The 17,825-nt window shown below is 52.9% G+C and overlaps 1 protein-coding gene across 1 annotated transcript; it reads left to right on the top strand.

Moving 5' to 3' along the window:
* Positions 1 to 2,166: 2,166 nt before the first annotated feature.
* On the top strand, positions 2,167 to 14,662 carry KCNK6 (potassium two pore domain channel subfamily K member 6). Its single transcript, XM_049621936.1, has 3 exons — positions 2,167 to 2,797; positions 10,544 to 10,939; positions 11,061 to 14,662. The coding sequence occupies exons 1-3, from the start codon at positions 2,476 to 2,478 to the stop codon at positions 11,282 to 11,284; spliced, it is 942 nt and encodes a 313-aa protein (XP_049477893.1). The 5' UTR covers positions 2,167 to 2,475; the 3' UTR covers positions 11,285 to 14,662.
* The last annotated feature ends 3,163 nt before the right edge of the window (positions 14,663 to 17,825 follow it).

The following is a 17,825-nucleotide window of genomic DNA, read 5'->3' as shown; positions in this document are numbered from 1 at the left end:
GTGGGCGGAGCCGAGGACAATCCAGGAGTAGGCGGTCTCGCGCATGACGAGAAATGTAGGTATCGGGACAGGAGACTTCTGGGAAATGGAGTTCTCTTTATAGACGGACGCTCAATTTGGATCACAGAGAGCACTGGAGAGCCAGAGAAGGGTGTGGAGCAGGAAAGGAGAGATCCATTTGTGTTCTCGAGGGCCTAAGAGGAGTTATGCAGACTCTTACGCTTGTACAATTAAAATTACAATTTTAATTTTGTATTAAAGTGAATACATAGAGTGAGAAGAGGACACCCAGTAAGTCAGGTAGGAAGAACCAGGGGTCTTTCTTTGGAGGTATCTTTAGACATTTATCCAGAGATTCATAAAAATACTCTTGCGTTGTGACCTGGCTTCCCCTGTCTGCCAAAACCACTCTGCAACCTCCAGCAACACATCACACACACCCGCAAGTGAGGAGCCTTAAAAGTTAGGTTTCCTCAATCTTCTCTCTGTCCCTCAGTCTCCCCCTTTTCTGTCCCTCGGTCTCCTCCACTTATCTCAGGCAAAAATAATGGTAGAAGTGACTTCTGGGCAGTGATAGCACTCCAGAAGGATGTCAGCAAGCGTCCCTGTCACTGTGGCTTTCCCTTTCCTCCTCTGAGATCTTGTCTTTTCTAGGAAACTTGAGGACTGTTTCTGGTTTCTCAGTTATGAGTCCTGGCTCATTCGCGGTCCTTTTACATGAGTGAGGCTCCCCCATTCCCCTTCTGCACCTCTGGCGTACCATCTATCCCTCTGGCTCCACTGCCATTTCTTCACCTTCAGTTCTCCCTTCTAAGTTCTTCCGTGACTATTTTGCAATGTTCACAGCATTTTATTAATAAAGCAAGTGTTTTGGCTTCCCGTTGGCCTCATATTTACCCCTTACCAGTTTTGGGATTAGTCCATTTTTAAGCCTAAATATTCTCATCTGTTTAATGGGCATAGTATAGGAGAGGATGAGGATTCAGTACAAGCCCACTGTGTACACAGGACCCGGCATATTGTAAGTCTTTGATCACTGGCAGCTACAGTTACTGGTTTTATTATCAAGTGTCTCTTCCTGTGGGTTGTCAGCCTCAAGTTGGGCTCTGCCCCTAGAACTGCCACAGTTTCATAAATAGAACCAGCTAGGGTGTGTCTGAGCTGGGCGCTAAGCCCCACTCCTCTGCCATTCTGATGTGGCGGGGATCCTGGCTGCCCTCCAAAGGCCTGAAGGGAGAGTGCTGAGTTACAGCTGGAGGGGGATGTGAGGAACAAACAGGGAACCGGGAAGGAAAAATTTCCCCTTAAACAGAGGTGTGATTCTGGTTCTGCCAGAGAGACCCCGGCTCACTCATATTCACCTTTTTTTTTTTTTTTTTTTTAAATAGGCTCCACACCCAGCACAGAGCCCAACACGGGCTCTGAGACACACAACCCTGAGATCAAGACCTGAACTGCCATCCAGAGTTGGATACCCAATTGAATGAGCCACCCAGGTGCCCCTAACTTTTTTTTTTTTTTTTTTTAACCTAATTCCCTTTAATGTCTCAGCTCAGATATCCCCTTCCTCGGGTAGTTTTCTTGACCTCCCCAAACTGGATCAGGTTACCTCTTTGGGTTCCTGTGGGCTCCACAGTCCTTTAGGCTTCCCCCATCCCAGCTCCAGTTACTCTCCTGTGCTTCCCTGATCACACACCTGACCCTCTGGGCTGTGGCTCTGTTGAAGCAGCAACAGGGGCTGAGAGCTGAGAGCCCCCTGAGGGCAACGTCTAGAACTCGAGGACAAGGTCTAGAACTGTCTTGGTCGCTGCTGTATTCCTCGCATCACTCACCAAAGGGTCAGGCACAAAGTAGGCGCTGAGCAAAGATCTGAGCTAAGGCACCCCACTCTGTCCATGGGGGCACAGACGACGCCTGCCTCTGTGGTGTCCCTCATTATACAAGCGTCCCCTCCGGGTGGACGCAACCAGAGCACGACGTGGCGAATGGAGCAAGGACTGGATTTCAGTTTGTCCTCTTGTCCCCTCAACCACGAGCCTGGATGCAGTGCGCGATCTTTGCCGCCCGGCGCGATGGCCCTGAGGATTTGGGGAGCAACTTCTCGGTCTGCGAGAGGAAAAAAGTTAGGCTTTTCTCTAACAGAGGGAGCCGCGACTCCTGGGCGGAAGAGAGGGAAGGAATGGAGGGAATGGAGGACCCCCCCCCGCCTCCTCCGCCCTTCCCGTCCCGTTGGACTCCTGGGTCCGGGAACGCGCGGCTCCGCCCTCACACCTGGCGCTGGGGCGTGCCTCAGTTTACCGGAGGCGGGGCGTTCCTCCACCCCCGCCCCCCTCCTTTTCCCTCTTCCTCTTCGGGGCGCTAGCAGCCGCGCCTCGAGCACTGCCGGAACTGAAGCTGGGCTCCTGGCGGCCCGGAGGCGGGGGCCACGTCAGCGGGGCGGCGGGGGCCGTGCGAGCGCCGGTCGCGGCGGGCGCCATGCGGCGGGGCGCACTCCTGGCGGGCGCCCTGGCGGCCTACGCCGTGTACCTGGTGCTGGGCGCGCTGCTGGTGGCGTGGCTGGAGCGGCCGCACGAAGCTCGCCTCCGGGCCGAGCTGGAGACGCTGCGCGCGGAGCTGCTGCGGCGCAGCCCGTGTGTGGCCGCCCCCGCCCTGGACGCCTTCGTGGAGAGGGTGCTGGCGGCCGGACGGCTGGGACGCGCCGCTCTCGCCAACGCTTCGGGGCCCGCCAACAACTCCGACCCCGCCTGGGACTTTGCCTCCGCTCTCTTCTTCGCCAGCACGCTGGTCACCACCGTGGGTACGTGAGCGCCGCCCCACCTGGGGACCCGGGAGTCATCACGAAATACTCTTACCCCAGCGGATCACTCGCAGTCCGCTCTGGAACTAGAATCCCCTGGAACACCCCCCGCCCCCCACAACGAGGATCCAGGACCCACACCGGTGGGATCCGCCTCCCTTGGGAAGCCCCCATCCAAGCCCTTCCTCCCAGCAGGAAACCTCCCCCGTCCCACTTCCCTCCTGGACTAGGGCTGCCCTCAGGGTACCTTCCAGGGAGCATCTGGGACCCCATTCCTCTGCCGGAAACCCCTTGGAGCTCCATCCGTCCAGTCCCCTCTGGGCCTAGGACTACTTTCAGAGACCTCTAGCGAAGACCCAAGACGGTCCACCTGAGACCCTCTCCCCCTCTGGACCCGAACCTCAACCACACAAGGACCTCTGCCCTTCTCTCTGGGCTCAGACCACCATTCCCTCCAACACTATCTCCTGAGTCTCCAGATATGTCCTTCGGGGATGCCCCTTGGGAAATCCTACCCCAGCCCCCTCCTGACCCTGGTGCCCCAGCAAAGACCTTGAATCTCCACACCCTCTCAGGGCACCATCACTACAGACTTTACTTCCAGTACAGACCCCTCAACAAGGACCAGGGCCCCGGGTCGGTGATTTCCAACCCCTCTGGACCTAGACCAGTCCCCAGCAAGGGCCCCCATCCTCCTCCAGACCAAGGACCACCCTCATCCTCATATTCCCCATACTCCCTAGCAGGCAGCCCTGACTGCAGACACAGGACCCCTGCATCTTGACATCTCCCCTGTACTGGGAACCTCCAAGGCAGGGTTTTCCTCCCAGAAGGGCCACCCCCATTCCCTCTGTACCTGGGACTTCCAATTCAGCAGCTCCCAACTGTGGATGTATGAGAGGGACCCATCATGGTGGGAGCTAGAGCACCTCCAGGAAGGACCAGTGACCTTCCAACCAGAAGCTGGTCAGCCAGGACTTCCACCTCTCCAGTCCCAAAACCAGCTCCAGCAAAACTTCTAGCACTTTCCAAACTAGAGACTCTCCATAGGAGCCTCTTTGAACACCAGAACCCCTAGATGAGGCTCTCACCACTCTCTGGACCCTTGTACCCCTCAGTAAGAGCCCCAGAGCCACCCGGACCTTCTCCCAAGGACCCCAGTGCCCTCTGCACACACTGTCTTTGAGAGCTGCATCCTGCTTCACACACCCCCCTCCACAGGAGGCCAGCTGAGGGACTGTGCTCTCCATACCTGCTACCCCTGTCCGCCCTGGATTGCCTAAGAATGGGAATCTTCTGGAGATCTGACACCCCTCCAGTCTTCTCCAGACCCACAAATGGGACCTCTGTCTCCACTCCAACACTGCCCCAGCCTGCTTTGGGCCTGAAATTCTCCCTTCTATCAAGGATGCTCCAGGACCTCAGCACCCTGGAACCTTCCCCAATATCCATTCATGACCATTACTGCTTTCCACTCTTCATACTCTCCACCAGGACCTGGGACACCTGTCCCCTCCCATCATCCCTTTAGCACTGTCTACCTGCATCAGGTCCCCTCAAGCATCCTTGGGCTCAGAAACCCCCTTGACTGATGACTCCTGTCCTGATCCCATTTGTGATTCACAAGATGTCCCCACTGGTGCCTGTCCCCTCCTTCCTCTGAACTCAGGATGCCAGCCCCAAAACAGGATCCATTTCAAACCAGGGCACTGGGACTCCCCAGATCCCCTTCTCTGAACACCACCGCCCCCCCTGCCTCCAGCAGATGGAACCGACCTCCTCCTCCCAGCCCTACCCTGAAAGTCCCTTCTTGCTTCGTGGCCAGACCTGGGAAATTCCTTTGTTGTCAGGTTCTGCGGGTCCTCCCCACTGCCCTTACCTAGCCCCCAAACTTCCTCTTTGTCTCTGCAGGGGATTTGGACTGGGGGAGGAGACTGCGACAGGCCCAGACTCTTAACTCCCCTTCCTGCCGGAAGTAGCAGGTGGCCTAACCTTTGGTGCCACCCATTGTGTGGACCAGCAAGCCAAGACCACAGACAGCAGAGCCAGGATGCTTCTCCCAGACTCTCTTCTACAAGCTGGCCGGGCCGGCCCGACCTGCTTCTGGGCTTCACTGGTCACATCAGTGTCTCCCTTTGCCTCCTCCCAGATCCTGGCTTCTGACAAGTCGCCCCAGGCAGGACAGGTGCAGAAGCCAAACTCAAGGCAGGCACACGCAGGCTTCGGTTCCCACTCAGCTGCTGCTCCTCTGGGCCTCAGTGTCCCCCCTCATCTCTTGAATGGAGATCATCGATCGCACTCCCCACCTCACAATAGTAGTGAAACCCATAGAGTACTTAGCACACACGGGCTTTAACTAGGTCAGTGCAGCAGCCTTGTGGGGCAGGTGCCATTTGCGGCAGTAGAAACTGCAGTAGAAACTTTTTCAGCAGTAGAAACTGAAGCCCAGAGAGGTTGGATGATTTGCCCAAGACCACACGGCTAGGAAGGTGTAGAGAGACGGGAACTGAGGCCATGAGGCCTCAGAGCCCCATGCTTTTAACCGGTACACCATGCTAGGTTTCATAGGCTTGCGTGAAGAAGGGTGATATTCCTGTGTATTGTGAAAGAAAAGTTTATTCTTTTTTTTTTTAAGTTTATTTATTTATTTATTTATTTTGAGAGAGAGCACAAGTGGTGGAGGGGCAGAGAGAGAGGGGTCAGAGGATCAGAAGCAGGCTCCGTGCTGACAGCAGAGAGCCCCGTGTGGGGCTTGAACTCAGGAACCATGAGATCATGACCTGAGCCGAAGGCAGATGCTTAACCTTAATTGACTGAGCCTCCCAGGTGCCCCCAAAAGTTTATTCTGATACTTGTTAAAAATGGTAAGTTACTGGGGCCCCTGGATGGCTTGGTCGGTTAAGTGTCCAACTCTTGATTTCGTCTCAGGTCATGATCACAGCTCAGGTCATGATCTCACGGTTTGTGAGATCAAGCCCCATGTCGGGCTCCACACTGAGCAGAACTTGCTTGGGATTCTCTGTCTCCCCCTCTCTCTCTGCCCCTCCCCCACTTGCTGTCTCTCAAAAAATAAACAAACATTTTAAAAAATGTTAAGTTATTGCAATAGGGGAGTGAGACTGACCCCAATTCTGAATATAGCAAAGACAGCTGGAGATTTAGAGCCAAGAGTGGAGTGAGGGGTCAGTGGATAGAAAAGTTACCAAGAGGCGACACAAGGGGAGGGGGATTCTTAGTAAACTGGCTTAGGATCCCTGCTAAAACCGGGCCTAGTCAAGAAGAGAGCTCAGAGGAACCTGGCTGCCGTTTGGTCAAGGAGGGAGTCCTTGCGGTGCTGGTGATACCTGAGGTTTACTGAGCCTTGGCTATCATTGTCATTGTTGGTGAAGCCAGGAGGCCTGGATTTATCTAGAGAGGTAGAAACCACAGCATCTCTGGTTTTGCCTTAGGCCAGCGTCTTTGGAGGAAGACCTGGGGCCTGGAATCCATCCAGGCAGCCTTGCTGCGGTTGAGGCCAGGCTGGGGTGGAAGAGTCAGCCCACCCGGAACTGGGAACTGGGAACGGGAGAGAGGAAGTGAGCGTTACAGTCATGCTAACTCCTTCCGTGCCCTTGCTAAGTGCTATGCCCAGTTCCAGCCTGGAAGGATTATTGCAACTGTGCTTGAGGAAAGGGATTGTTTTGAGTCCATTTTGCGGTACTCGGAACAAACTGAAGCTCTGAGGGAAGAAACTCCTTGGCCAAGGTCACACAGGGAATAAATGGCAAAGCACTGAGTTGGACTCTGCTCTGTGAGGTAGTCAGTTGAGGCTCACAGCCTCCATTCTATGCTAACTCCGTGATGTCTCTGTTTATAAGGTTTTTGTGTCATTAGCAAAACTATCATTTCAGCCAGGCCACTGGAGTTTCTCCATTCAAATCCTTGTAATTAATGAAGGTTGGAGCCATATGTGAGGTGATAAACCTCACATAACAGTTGCTTAAAAAGATGAATGTTTGTTTCTGGCTCATATTCAAGGTTGTCGGTCCAAGACTGGAACGGTGCTGCATCATTGGAGACCCTTGTGCTCCTCTGTGTAGTTTCCATTCACAGGGTCACCTCATGGTCCAAGATGGCTGCTCAACCCCAGTCTTCATGTCTATGTTCCAGCCAACAGGAGGAGGGAGGAAAGAAAGGGGATAGGCATTCTCCGCTTTTAAAGGACATTTAAGTTTATTTTGAGTGAGAGGGAGAGAAAGGAGGGGTAAAGAGAGAAGGAGAGAGAGAATCCCAAGCAGGCTCTGCACTGTCAGTGAAGTGCCCGACATAGGGCTCGAACTCACCGACCACGAGATCACGACCTGAGCCGTAATTAAGAGTTAGACGCTTAACCGATTGAGCCACCGAGGCGCTTGAGGACACTTTCTAGAAGTTGCTTGCTTCTCTCATGTATAACTCATTGACCAGAAATTATTACAGAGTCATGCCGAGCTGCACAGGGGGGATGTCTTTATCCTAGGTGCCCATGTGTCCAGCAAGACCCAGAGGATTCTTTTTTACCCCAATTTTTTAAAATGGTGGTAAAATATACATAACAAAATGTACCGTCTTAGCCATTTTTACGTGGACAGCTCGGTGGTATTCAGTACATTCATATTGTTATACAACCATCACCACTATTCATCTCCCTTTTCATCTTGCAGATCTGAAACTTACAGGGCACCTGGCTGGCTCAGTCTGTAGAGCATGGGACTCTGGTTCTTGGGGTCATGAGTTCAAGCCCCACGCTGGTCTTACTCAAAAAAAACCACACACACACATACTGAAACGATACCAGTCAAACAATTATCTCCCCATTCCCTGCTCTCCCCAGCCTCTGGCAACCACCATTCTAATCTTTCTGTTTCTTTTTTTTTCTTTTTTCTTTTTTTTTTTAATTTTTTTTTTAATGTCTATTTATTTTTGAGACAGAGAGAGACAGAGCATGAATGGGGGAAGGTCAGAGAGAGGGAGACACAGAATCTGAAACGGGCTCCAGGCTCTGAGCTGTCAGCACAGAGCCCGACGTGGGGCTCGAACCCACGGACCGCGAGATCATGACCCGAGCCGAAGTCGGCCGCCTAACCGACTGAGCCACCCAGGCGCCCCTAATCTTTCTGTTTCTATGAATTTGCCTACTTTCAGCACCTCCGACAAGTGGAACCCTATAGTATTTGTCTCTTTGTGATTAGCTTGTTTAACTTATAATGTCCTCAAGGTTCATTTGTGTTATAGTATGTGTCAGATTGTGCTTACTTAAAAAAGGTTTTTTAAATGTTTATTTATTTTTGAGAGAGACCTTGCGTGCGCATGCGCGGGGCAAGGGGCAGAGGGAAAGGGGGACACAGAACTCTACACTGTCAGTGCAGAGCCCGATGCAGGGCTGGAACCCATGAAATGTGAGAACAAGACCTGAGCCGAAACCAAGATTCAGATGCTTAACCCACTGAGCCACCCAGGCACCCCTCAGTTCTTTTGACTATATCAAAACCAGGGACCTTTTTGTATGGAAGACAGGCGCAGATGAATGTCTGCTCCTGTGTGGGGTGTTTCCACATTTTCATTGATCACAGGGTTGAATCTGTGGTCTTTGGGGCGAGACGTTTTACTGTCAACGTAAACCAGGGCCCTTACCACCCCAGTCACACTTCTGACCCTTTGGTTTGATTTTTTTGTAAAATGAAAAGAGATTTTATTTGAAAAAAAAAATTTTTAACATTTATTTATTTTTGAGAGACAGGAAGAGCGTGAACAGGGGAGGGGCAGAGAGAGGGAGACACAGAATCGGAAACAGGCTCCAGGCTCCGAGCTGTCAGCGCAGAGCTGGGTGTGGGGCTCAAACTCACAGACCACGAGATCATGACCTGAGCTGAAGTCAGACGCTTAACCAACTGAGCTACCCAGACGCCCCAAATAAAAAGAGATTTTAAATTATACATTGCCAAAGTAAGCCGGTATCTCCAACACCTGAATTCCCCTTTATCATCTTTCTGGGTTTTTTTTTTTTTAAATTTTTTAAAAATTTTTTTTTTATTTTTGAGAGAGAGAGAGAACAAGTTGGGGAGGGGCAGAGAGAGATGGGGACACAGGATCTGAAGCAGGCTCCACGCTGTCAGCACTGGGCCTGATGTGGGATTTGAACTCTCGAACTGTCAGATCATGACCTGTGTGGAAGTCGGAGGCTCAACTGACTGAGCCACCCAGGTGCCCCGATCTTTCTGTTTGCAGCACTCACACCCACGCTAACCTTCCTGTGTTCCCGCAGCCCTCCGGTAACCCAGTGGGACTTGGCACACCCATTTTAGAGAAAGAGATTCTAAGGCTCTGAGCCAAACTAGAGCCTGCACCCTTCATTCATTATTTTGACTATTGATCAAGTGCCCACTATGTGCCAGGTACCAGGGCTATGGCGGGGAACAAAACAGACAGGAGCCCCTGCCCTCGTGGAGCTGCACCCTAGCGGGGAGACACTAAGCAAATAAGGAAACCACATAGTATGTCAGAAGGTGGAAGTGCTATGAACACAAACCAAAAATAACAACAGTTAGGGAAGAAGGTATAACAGTTCAGGTAAGGTGGTAAGGGAGGGGAGGCCTCACTGAAAAAGCTGACATTTGAGCAAAGACCTGAAGGAAGGAGAGGGAACCAGCCCTGGGGTGGGGGAAGAGCTTTCCACCGGGGGGGGGGGGGGGGGGGAACAGTCAGTGCAAAGGCCCTGAGGTGGGAGCCGTGCTGCCTCGTTAGATTGTGCGGGGTCTTGTGGGTCATGATGTCCTTTTACTTGAGTGGGATGGAGCCAAAGGGGGGCTCTAAGTGTGGGAGGATCATGACCTCACTCAGGTGTTCATCGGGTCCCTCTGGCTGTGTGTGGGGAACAGACTCCTGGCAAAGGTCAGGGGAGAAGGGAGACCAGGGAGAAGGCTGCTGATTAGACAGGCCCAAGGTGGGGCCATGGGACTGAGGTGCGGTAAAGCGAGTGGGTTCAGGATCTATACGAAGTTTAAGACAACAGGACTCACTGACAGGTGGAATATGGATGTGAGTGAGAGAGTCAAGGACACGAGGCTCACGGCCTGAGCAGTGGAGGGTTGGATGTGCCATTGATGAAGTTTTAGGGTGATGGGAGAGGGGGTTGGAGCTGATGGCCAAAAAAGAATTCTTGAAGACATCTTTGGTACAAAAAGGTGATTGCATTAAAGTACAGGGACAGGACCCATGGACAGTTAGGCTAACTGGTTATGTACCATGGACTTGGGGGAGGTAAAGTCAAAAGGGAAGTTTCCAAAGAGACTTTCATATGCTAAGAAAGACTCACCGCTTACTGGAGGCCTAGCTATTGTCAAGCTAAGGTTGTTCTTCCCTCCAGCAAAGCATTAAGACAGTAGGGAGTTCCTGAACTTTAGGCCATTGATGGGATTGCCTCTTTCTTATAAACTGTTGGAGACTCTTCCCAGTTTAACCATTTGATTTTTGTCCTTTCCTGTTTTGGGGTAGCCTGGAGCATCCAAGGAATATCACACATACCCCCTAGCGGCAGGGGGAGAGGGCAGGTAGGCTAGTTTGTACTTCGCCGGGCCCTCGGCCTGCCCTATGTTCCCTCATCACCATCACTTGAGAGACTGTGGGAGGGGCAGTTTCCAGGGTGAAATTAAGCGTCGCTTTAGGGTGGCCGCGGACTCCCAAACGGAGGTGCCAGGCGGACAGAAGGCTTTCCCCTTGCTCCCGCAGGCTACGGGTACACGACGCCGCTGACCGATGCGGGCAAGGCCTTTTCCATTGCCTTTGCGCTCCTGGGCGTGCCGGCCACCATGCTGCTGCTGACGTCCTCGGCCCAGCGCCTGTCGCTGCTTCTGACCCACGCACCCCTCCTCCGGCTGACCACGCGTTGGGGCTGGGACCTCCGGCAGGTGGCCTGCTGGCACCTGGTGCTCCTGCTGGGAGTCGTAGTGACCACCTGCTTCCTGGTGCCGGCTGCCATCTTCGCGCGCCTCGAGGAGGGCTGGAGCTTCCTGGACGCCTTCTACTTCTGCTTCATCTCTCTGTCCACCATCGGCCTGGGTGACTACGTGCCCGGAGAGGCCCCCGGCCAGCCCCACCGGGCCCTTTACAAGGTGCTGGTCACAGGTGAGTAGAGCGGCCGGCCGGGGACCAAGGGTGGGGCACGGCCTTGTCCCGGAGGGTCTGGGGGGCCCGGCCCTGTCCCGGGGGTCTGAGTTCACCCGCCGCCCCTCCGCCGGCTCCGCAGCCTACCTCTTCCTGGGCCTGGTCGCCATGATGCTAGTGCTGCAGACTTTCCGCTACGTGTCCGACCTTCACGGCTTCACGGAGCTCGTCCTGTTGCCCAGTCCTTGTCCCGCCAGCCCCGGCGAGGATGACGACGATCGGGTGGACATCGTGGACCCGCAGCCGGAGTCACAGCAGCAGCTGGCCGCCGGCTCCCACGCCGACTACGCCTCCATCCCCAGGTAGCCGAGGCCGGGAGGGCCTGGCCCGCGGCTGAGGGGGCCACGTGACTGGCGCTGCCGTCCTGGACCGTCCGCGAGCGCGTGCCCGAGCTCTCGAGGCACTGCCACCGGCCGGCCGTCCTTTGTTGGACGTGTCCCTGTCCCAGGTTCCACCGCCACCGCCTCGTTCTCCCGCCCCTCCCCCCCCCCCCACCCCATCTCTCACTCCCCACACCCTGGGCTCTCTGGCTTCCCTCTCACTCTCCTTGTGTCTCATTCTTTTACTGACTTCACCTGCCTCTCCCTCAGCCGCTCATCACCTGCCAGTCCTAGCAGGCTCTGGGCTCGGACCTCATTCCGGGCACTCGACTGGTCACTACACTGTGGGCAAGTGGCTGCCCTTGTCTGAGCTCGGATGTCCTCGTCTAGTCAAATGGAAACGATACGTCCACTCATCCCCAACCCCCTCCCATGAGCGGGTCCCAGGCTGAGCGGTGCTAGGGACACTGCAGTGGTTGGGATGGCCCCGGGCCCTCCTCTCACGGGTTCCTAGTCCAGCGAGGTAGACAGACCTGTCCCCACACAGTGACGACCCAGAATAGGCAGGACTGCGGTGGGGGAGGCAGGGTGGCCGGCAGCGCGTTCGAGAAGGCCCGGGCAGAGCGGGCAGGGCTGAGGTGGATGGAGGAAGCACGGGGACTCTGCCCGATCCAGCCCGCAGGGTCAGGGAGATCTTTCTAGAAGAAGGGTTAACAACTCGGCCCTGAAATCTGAGGAGTAGTCAGGGGAAGAAGGTGGACCTTGTTTTATCTCAAGTGTCCCTCGGGAGCAAGACCCACGTGGCGAGCGCGGGGGTTTGGCCTGCGCCACAGAACCCTCCTCAGCAGCCTGGCAGGCAGGAAGCTGAGACAGGATCCGAATGGCACGGACGCCACTGGAACAGCTGTTCCCGTTTCCCGGGCACTGACCGCGTGAGTACCCTGGGCTCTGGAGCCAGCCTGCTTGGGCTCAGACCCCAACTCAGCTGTGTCGTGCCGCTGTCCTCAGGCAGTCACTTCACCTCTGTGATTCTCAGTTTTCCTCATCTGTAAAATGGCAATGATAGCAGTAGTTACTCCGAAGATGACTTCACAGAGGCTGCCGTGTTATGCTGTGACGTTTTCTTTGGCCAGGTTCCGTTCAGGGTTCTTTACACACGAGGAAGATGATGTCATCATCCTTTTCCACAGATAAGGACACTGAGGCACTGGGCATGGAGGTCCCTTGTCTTAGATACAGAGCTGGGAGGGGACTGATTTTCTGTATACTGCCCCCAGATTTGCCTCCTTCCAAGATGGTACATCGGTCATAGTTCTTGGCGCCACAGGCCCTTCTACTCAACTGTTACCTCTACCAAGCCCCGTGGAGGTTACAGAAGGGATAGGGCGTTTGAGCTGGACCTCGATAGCATTCAGGAAGAGAGGACACTTGGAGGCATGCCGGGCAGAAGGAACCATGTGTGTCTAGAGGGAGGAAAGCATGTCAGGTATCAGCTTCTGGCAAGTGGTTTACTCCAACTGGACTATGGGGTGAACGGGGGAAGGAGAGGAGGCGCGGTGGACGTGCATACATCTTAAGTATCCTTAAATGACCAGCTTGGGAACTTGGCATCTTTCTCGAGGGTACTAGAGAGCCATGGAAGGATCTTGAGCAGGAGAGGGCTATGGTTAGGTTTGGGCTTTAGCTGCTATGTGGAGGTGGACCAGAAGGGGAAGACTGGGGCCGGGTGCACAGGGGAGGCTGGGACAGGAACAGAGCGGGACATGATGGGGCTGGGCAGGGCTGAGGAAAGGGGGAGACGGGCAGTGGAGGTCATGCTCGGGAGGCCAAGTGGACAGGCCTTGTGTAGGCCTTACAGACTTGGGAGGGACAAGGCCAGGCAAAGGCCCCAGGATGGTTGCCTGCCCCTGAGATGGGAACCTGGGAGAAGACAACAAGTTTGAGGGGAGACACTGAGGCTTGTTTAGAACATGGTGGGTGTGAGGGGCTAAAGGGACATCCAGAGGAAGGCATCAGAAGGTCACAGGAACCTCTGGGCAGAGCCTCAGGGTGTGGTTGAGGCTGGAGACAGATGGGGGAACCGAGGCCCCGAGTGTGGGTGTGGCAGCCGTGGGTGGGAGGAAGAGAGAAGACCCACCTTGAGAAGTCAGCCTTTGGGTATTTATATATTCATGTCAGTAAGGAAACGCTTCGGATGAGCACTAGGCATTATATGGAAGTGATGCATCACGAAATTCTACTCCTGAAACTAAATTACACTATATGTTAACTAACTAGAATTTAAATAAAAACTTGAAACATTAAAACAAAAAAAGTGAGAGCTTTGGGCTGCAGGTAACAAGATCCTGACCAGCACTGGCTGAAACAATGAGATGATCTCTATTGCCCATCACCAGAGTTGGGGAGAGCTCTGGGCAAGAGACAATCCACAGCTCCAGGAGGGTCTTGGGGCCCAAGGTTCCCAATCTCCTTGTTCAGCAGCCCTCAGCTGAAGACTTGGCTCCACTTGGGCTCTTCTCATGGCCCCAAAGTGACCGCCACAGGTCTGGGCATCACAACCAGACACAATAACTTTTAGTGCAAGAAGAGGGGGGCATCTCTCCCATATTGTCCCTTTGGAAGCAAGGAAATCTTTTTCCAAGTGCATCTCCCCAGAGACTTCCTCCTCTAGCTCATTGGTTAAAATTAGCTCACATGCCCATTCTGAACCAATCATTGGCCAGAGTGATGGAACCGCCATGATTAACTTGGATGCCTCAGGATTCCCCTGCCACCTGAAACTGAGGCTGGGGCTGAGATTTTGGTCTGGAGGCTGCTGAACGTGGGAACAACACTGGGAAAAACACTTCTTCTTTTTTGTTGTTTATTTATTTTTGAGAGAGAGAGAGAGAGCAGAACATGAGCGGGGATGGGGGGCAGAGAGAGGGGGACACAGAATCTGAAGCAGGCTCCAGGCTCTAGGCTCCGAACTGTCAGCACAGAGCCCAACCCAGGGCTCAAATTCACGAATTGTGAGATCATGACTTGAGCCAAAGTCGGACGCTTAGCCCACTGAGCCACCCAGGCGCCCCGCACTGGGCTTCTATTAGAAAGGCAGAAGGGGGAGAATGGGCAGATGTTGATTAACTGGCAGTCAGGGTCATCATGTACAATTGGGCAGGTTGGGAACGACATAAGGGATGTCCGGATGGCAGGGTGGAAACAAACGGGGGCTGAAGTTCAAGACTGAAGATGACCGAAAGGGGCTTCTTTTTCTAGTTAACATAAAGGCCCCATATGGCAAGCAGGGACCCTTTTTTCCCTTAATGTTTGTTTATTTTTGAAAGAGAGGGCATGAGGGGGGGAGGGGCAGAGAGAGAGGGGGACGGAGGATCTGGGGCGTGGGGGGGGGGGTGGGGGGGGGGGGGGGGCGGGGACAGCGCAGGCTCTGCGCTGCTGACAGCAGAGAGCCCAATAAGGGGCTCGAGAGAGCATGACCTGAGCTGAAGTCAGATGCTCCACTGACTGAGCCACCCAGGCGCCCCAGCAGTGACCTTTCAACTGGTGTCCTCACACAAGAGAGAGGAGCTTACAAAGGAGACAGAAAAAGGAGACCCATAGAGGAGTAGGAAAACCAGGAGGGTAGGGAGAATCCATAAGAGATGAGAGAAATTTAAGGAGAATTCACCATTGTCCAATCATGCTAAAAAGTTACATGGGGCGCCTGGGTGGCGCAGTCGGTTAAGCGTCCGACTTCAGCCAGGTCACGATCTCGCGGTCCGTGAGTTCGAGCCCCGCGTCGGGCTCTGGGCTGATGGCTCGGAGCCTGGAGCCTGTTTCCGATTCTGTGTCTCCCTCTCTCTCTGCCCCTCGTCCGTTCATGCTCTGTCTCTCTCTGTCCCAAAAAATAAATAAAAAACGTTGAAAAAAAAAAAAAGTTACACAAGATTGTTTTAATAACAGTGATAGAAAACCCATAGGATTTACCATGCAGGGTGCTGTTCCAAGCTCTTGATACATAATTTATTTAACCTTCTCAGCAACTCTATTAGGTACATTTTCTACATGTGACAGTGGAGGAAAGGAGGCCCAGAGAGGTTAAATAGCCTGCCCAAGGTCACGCAGGAAGTGCAAGACTGGGATCTGAGCAAAGTTTTGGTTGGTCACCTTGTCCCCCAGGAGCGCAGAAAACATCTGCTGTCTAGATCTTTGCCTGCTTCCTGGCTCCTCGTGGTCCACCTTGCTGCTAAAGTCAGCCGCTGGCTGGGGAAGGCAGTCACTTCTCACCTTGCAGGAGGTGCCTGTGTGATCTGCTTCTGCTCCTCACTGCTTCTCCTTCCAGGTTCCTCTAGAACAAGAAACCAGGCCCTGTTCAATCCAACACACAGGGGGGGAAAAAAAGCGTAGGCTAAAAATTCAAAAGGTACAAAAGACTGTACCGTGGAAAGTCAGTCTTTCTCCTACACCCAGGCTGTGTTGACCGATTTCTCAGGCCTTCTGGGCAAATAGCAGTATCCATGTGTGTGCATGTGTGTGTCATTTATTTTCTCCTTCACTCTATTCAGGTGGTACCTAGTATGATAAGGTGGTTATAATTACAGACTTTACAGGCAGAGTCCCTGGTTATAAGTCTTAACTCTGTCACTCTCAAGCTCTGTGACTCTGGGCAAGTGATTTCACCTCCTCGTGCCTGAGTTTGCTAATCTGTAAAATGGGATGATGACAGCACCTACCTCATGGACTTCTTAGAGAGTTAAGCAACTTAATATCTGTAAATCTCTCAGACTAGTGTCTGGTACTCAATAAATTGTTGACTAATGATTACTGTCTTCATCTCTGCACCTTAATTTTTTTACATTATATAAGTCATCTATATCTATATCTATATCTATGTCTATCTATATCTTTTATATACTTTTTAAAGTTTATTTATTTTGAGAGAGAGGGACCAGAGGAGGGGCAGAGAGAAAGGGATACAGAGGATCCAAAGCAGGCTCTGTGTTGACAGCAGTGAGCCTGATGTGGGGCTCGAACTCATGAACTGGGAGATCATGACCTGAGCCGAAGTTGGACGCTTATCCAACTGAGTCACCCAGGCACCCTTATATACTTTTTCTAGCACTAGTCTCATTTCTGCACCTTGCTTTTATCACCAACCCAGTAAAATTAGGAGATCATTCCTGAGACATACGAGTAGGTCTCACATCCTTTTTCTATGTCTGCAGTGCCTCCTCTAGGACACACATCCCATAAATTACCTTAACGTCTCACTAATGGACATGTGGGTGTTTGCCAATCTTTTGCTGACATAAATGATGCTGGTCTAACAGAGGAACCTCCCCCTGGCAGGGCTGCATTCCTGAGTGGGGTGTGGGGAGGGGTGCCCTCTGCACCGAAGCCTCTGTGACTCTGTTCATGAGTGTAGAAGGGCTCAGGTACATAGCTTGTGAGTTTCTTCCCTCAGATGAATTCACTCCTCTGTGGCCTGTGGGGCTGGGGCAGTGGGGATAGACTTCCATCAGCTGTCCTTTACATAGGACATCTGTTCTGTGCTGTGTTAGACAGAGTTGGGAACAACAGTGATGGAGAGAACCCTAGGTCTTGCCCTCATGGAACCTGTGATTTAATGGGAAGCAGTCATGGCCTAGTGTGTGGTCAGGGGAGGGATGGGGACTGGTCATATATTACAGACAAGACGCCAGAGAAGGGAAGTGGTCAGCCAGTGACAAAGTATGGAGTAGTGTTCCAGAGGCTGCTACTGCGGGGAACACAGTTTGGAGGAGAGAGAGCAGGCTGATCAAGGATATTCAAGTCCCTCTGTAAGACTGGCAGTAGAGGGCACAGGTCTACAGGGAGAACAGAGATGAGCTGGATGGGAAGAAGAAAAGGGATGAGATTATGCAGCGCTCTGGAAACCAACTGGATTATTTCCCTGAGGTCCTGGGGAGACACGGAAGGCTTAAAGAACTATTTCTCACGGTGTGGTCCTCAGACCATCAGTATCAGCATCACCAGAAAACTTGCCAGAAATACCAATTCTCGAGACTCACCTGAGACCTACTGAATCAAACTCTGGGGGGTGAAGCCCAACAACCTGGTGTGTGTGTGTGTGTGTGTGTGTGTGTGTGTGTGTGTGTGTTTGTTTTTCCCAACAACATGTTTTAACAAGCTCTTCCAGCGAGTCTAATGCACACTAAAGTTTGAAAATCATAGATTTAGGGTAAAGTCAGCTTTGCAGTTCATCAAAAAGTCATGGTCTGAGTCCTTAACTCTTAGGCATCAGAATACAAATGAAAATTGTTAATCTACTGAATTTATCTGCCAGGCACTCTCCAATGTTATCTTCCAGACTGCCCACAACTCCATGAGATGGTTGCTTGCGTCCGTGTTTTGTAGAGGAGGAGGGTGTTAAGCCGCAGTCGGATTCATTCCCACAAGGAAATCAAACGTGTTTTTAGGAGAATTTTTTACACAAAAGCCCGATTGCGCAGAGGACGAGTAAGGGCTACCAGAACAACCAGCGGGAGCTCCCTGAGGACCTACCTATC

This window comes from Panthera uncia, assembly GCF_023721935.1.
Source record: "Panthera uncia isolate 11264 chromosome E2 unlocalized genomic scaffold, Puncia_PCG_1.0 HiC_scaffold_19, whole genome shotgun sequence".
Lineage (NCBI taxonomy): Eukaryota > Metazoa > Chordata > Mammalia > Carnivora > Felidae > Panthera > Panthera uncia.
The sequence above is the reverse complement of the archived record's forward strand: the minus strand, read 5'-3'. Positions and strand labels throughout refer to the sequence as shown.

What these genes read in the sequence shown, in the direction of transcription:
- KCNK6 (XM_049621936.1), top strand. Translation starts at nt 2,476, where the DNA reads ATGCGGCGGGGCGCACTCCTGGCGGGCGCCCTGGCGGCCTACGCCGTG. An exon ending in CACGCTGGTCACCACCGTGG is followed by an intron (nt 2,798 to 10,543) that starts GTACGTGAGCGC and finishes TTGCTCCCGCAG; the next exon opens with GCTACGGGTACACGACGCCG. An exon ending in TTACAAGGTGCTGGTCACAG is followed by an intron (nt 10,940 to 11,060) that starts GTGAGTAGAGCG and finishes CCGGCTCCGCAG; the next exon opens with CCTACCTCTTCCTGGGCCTG.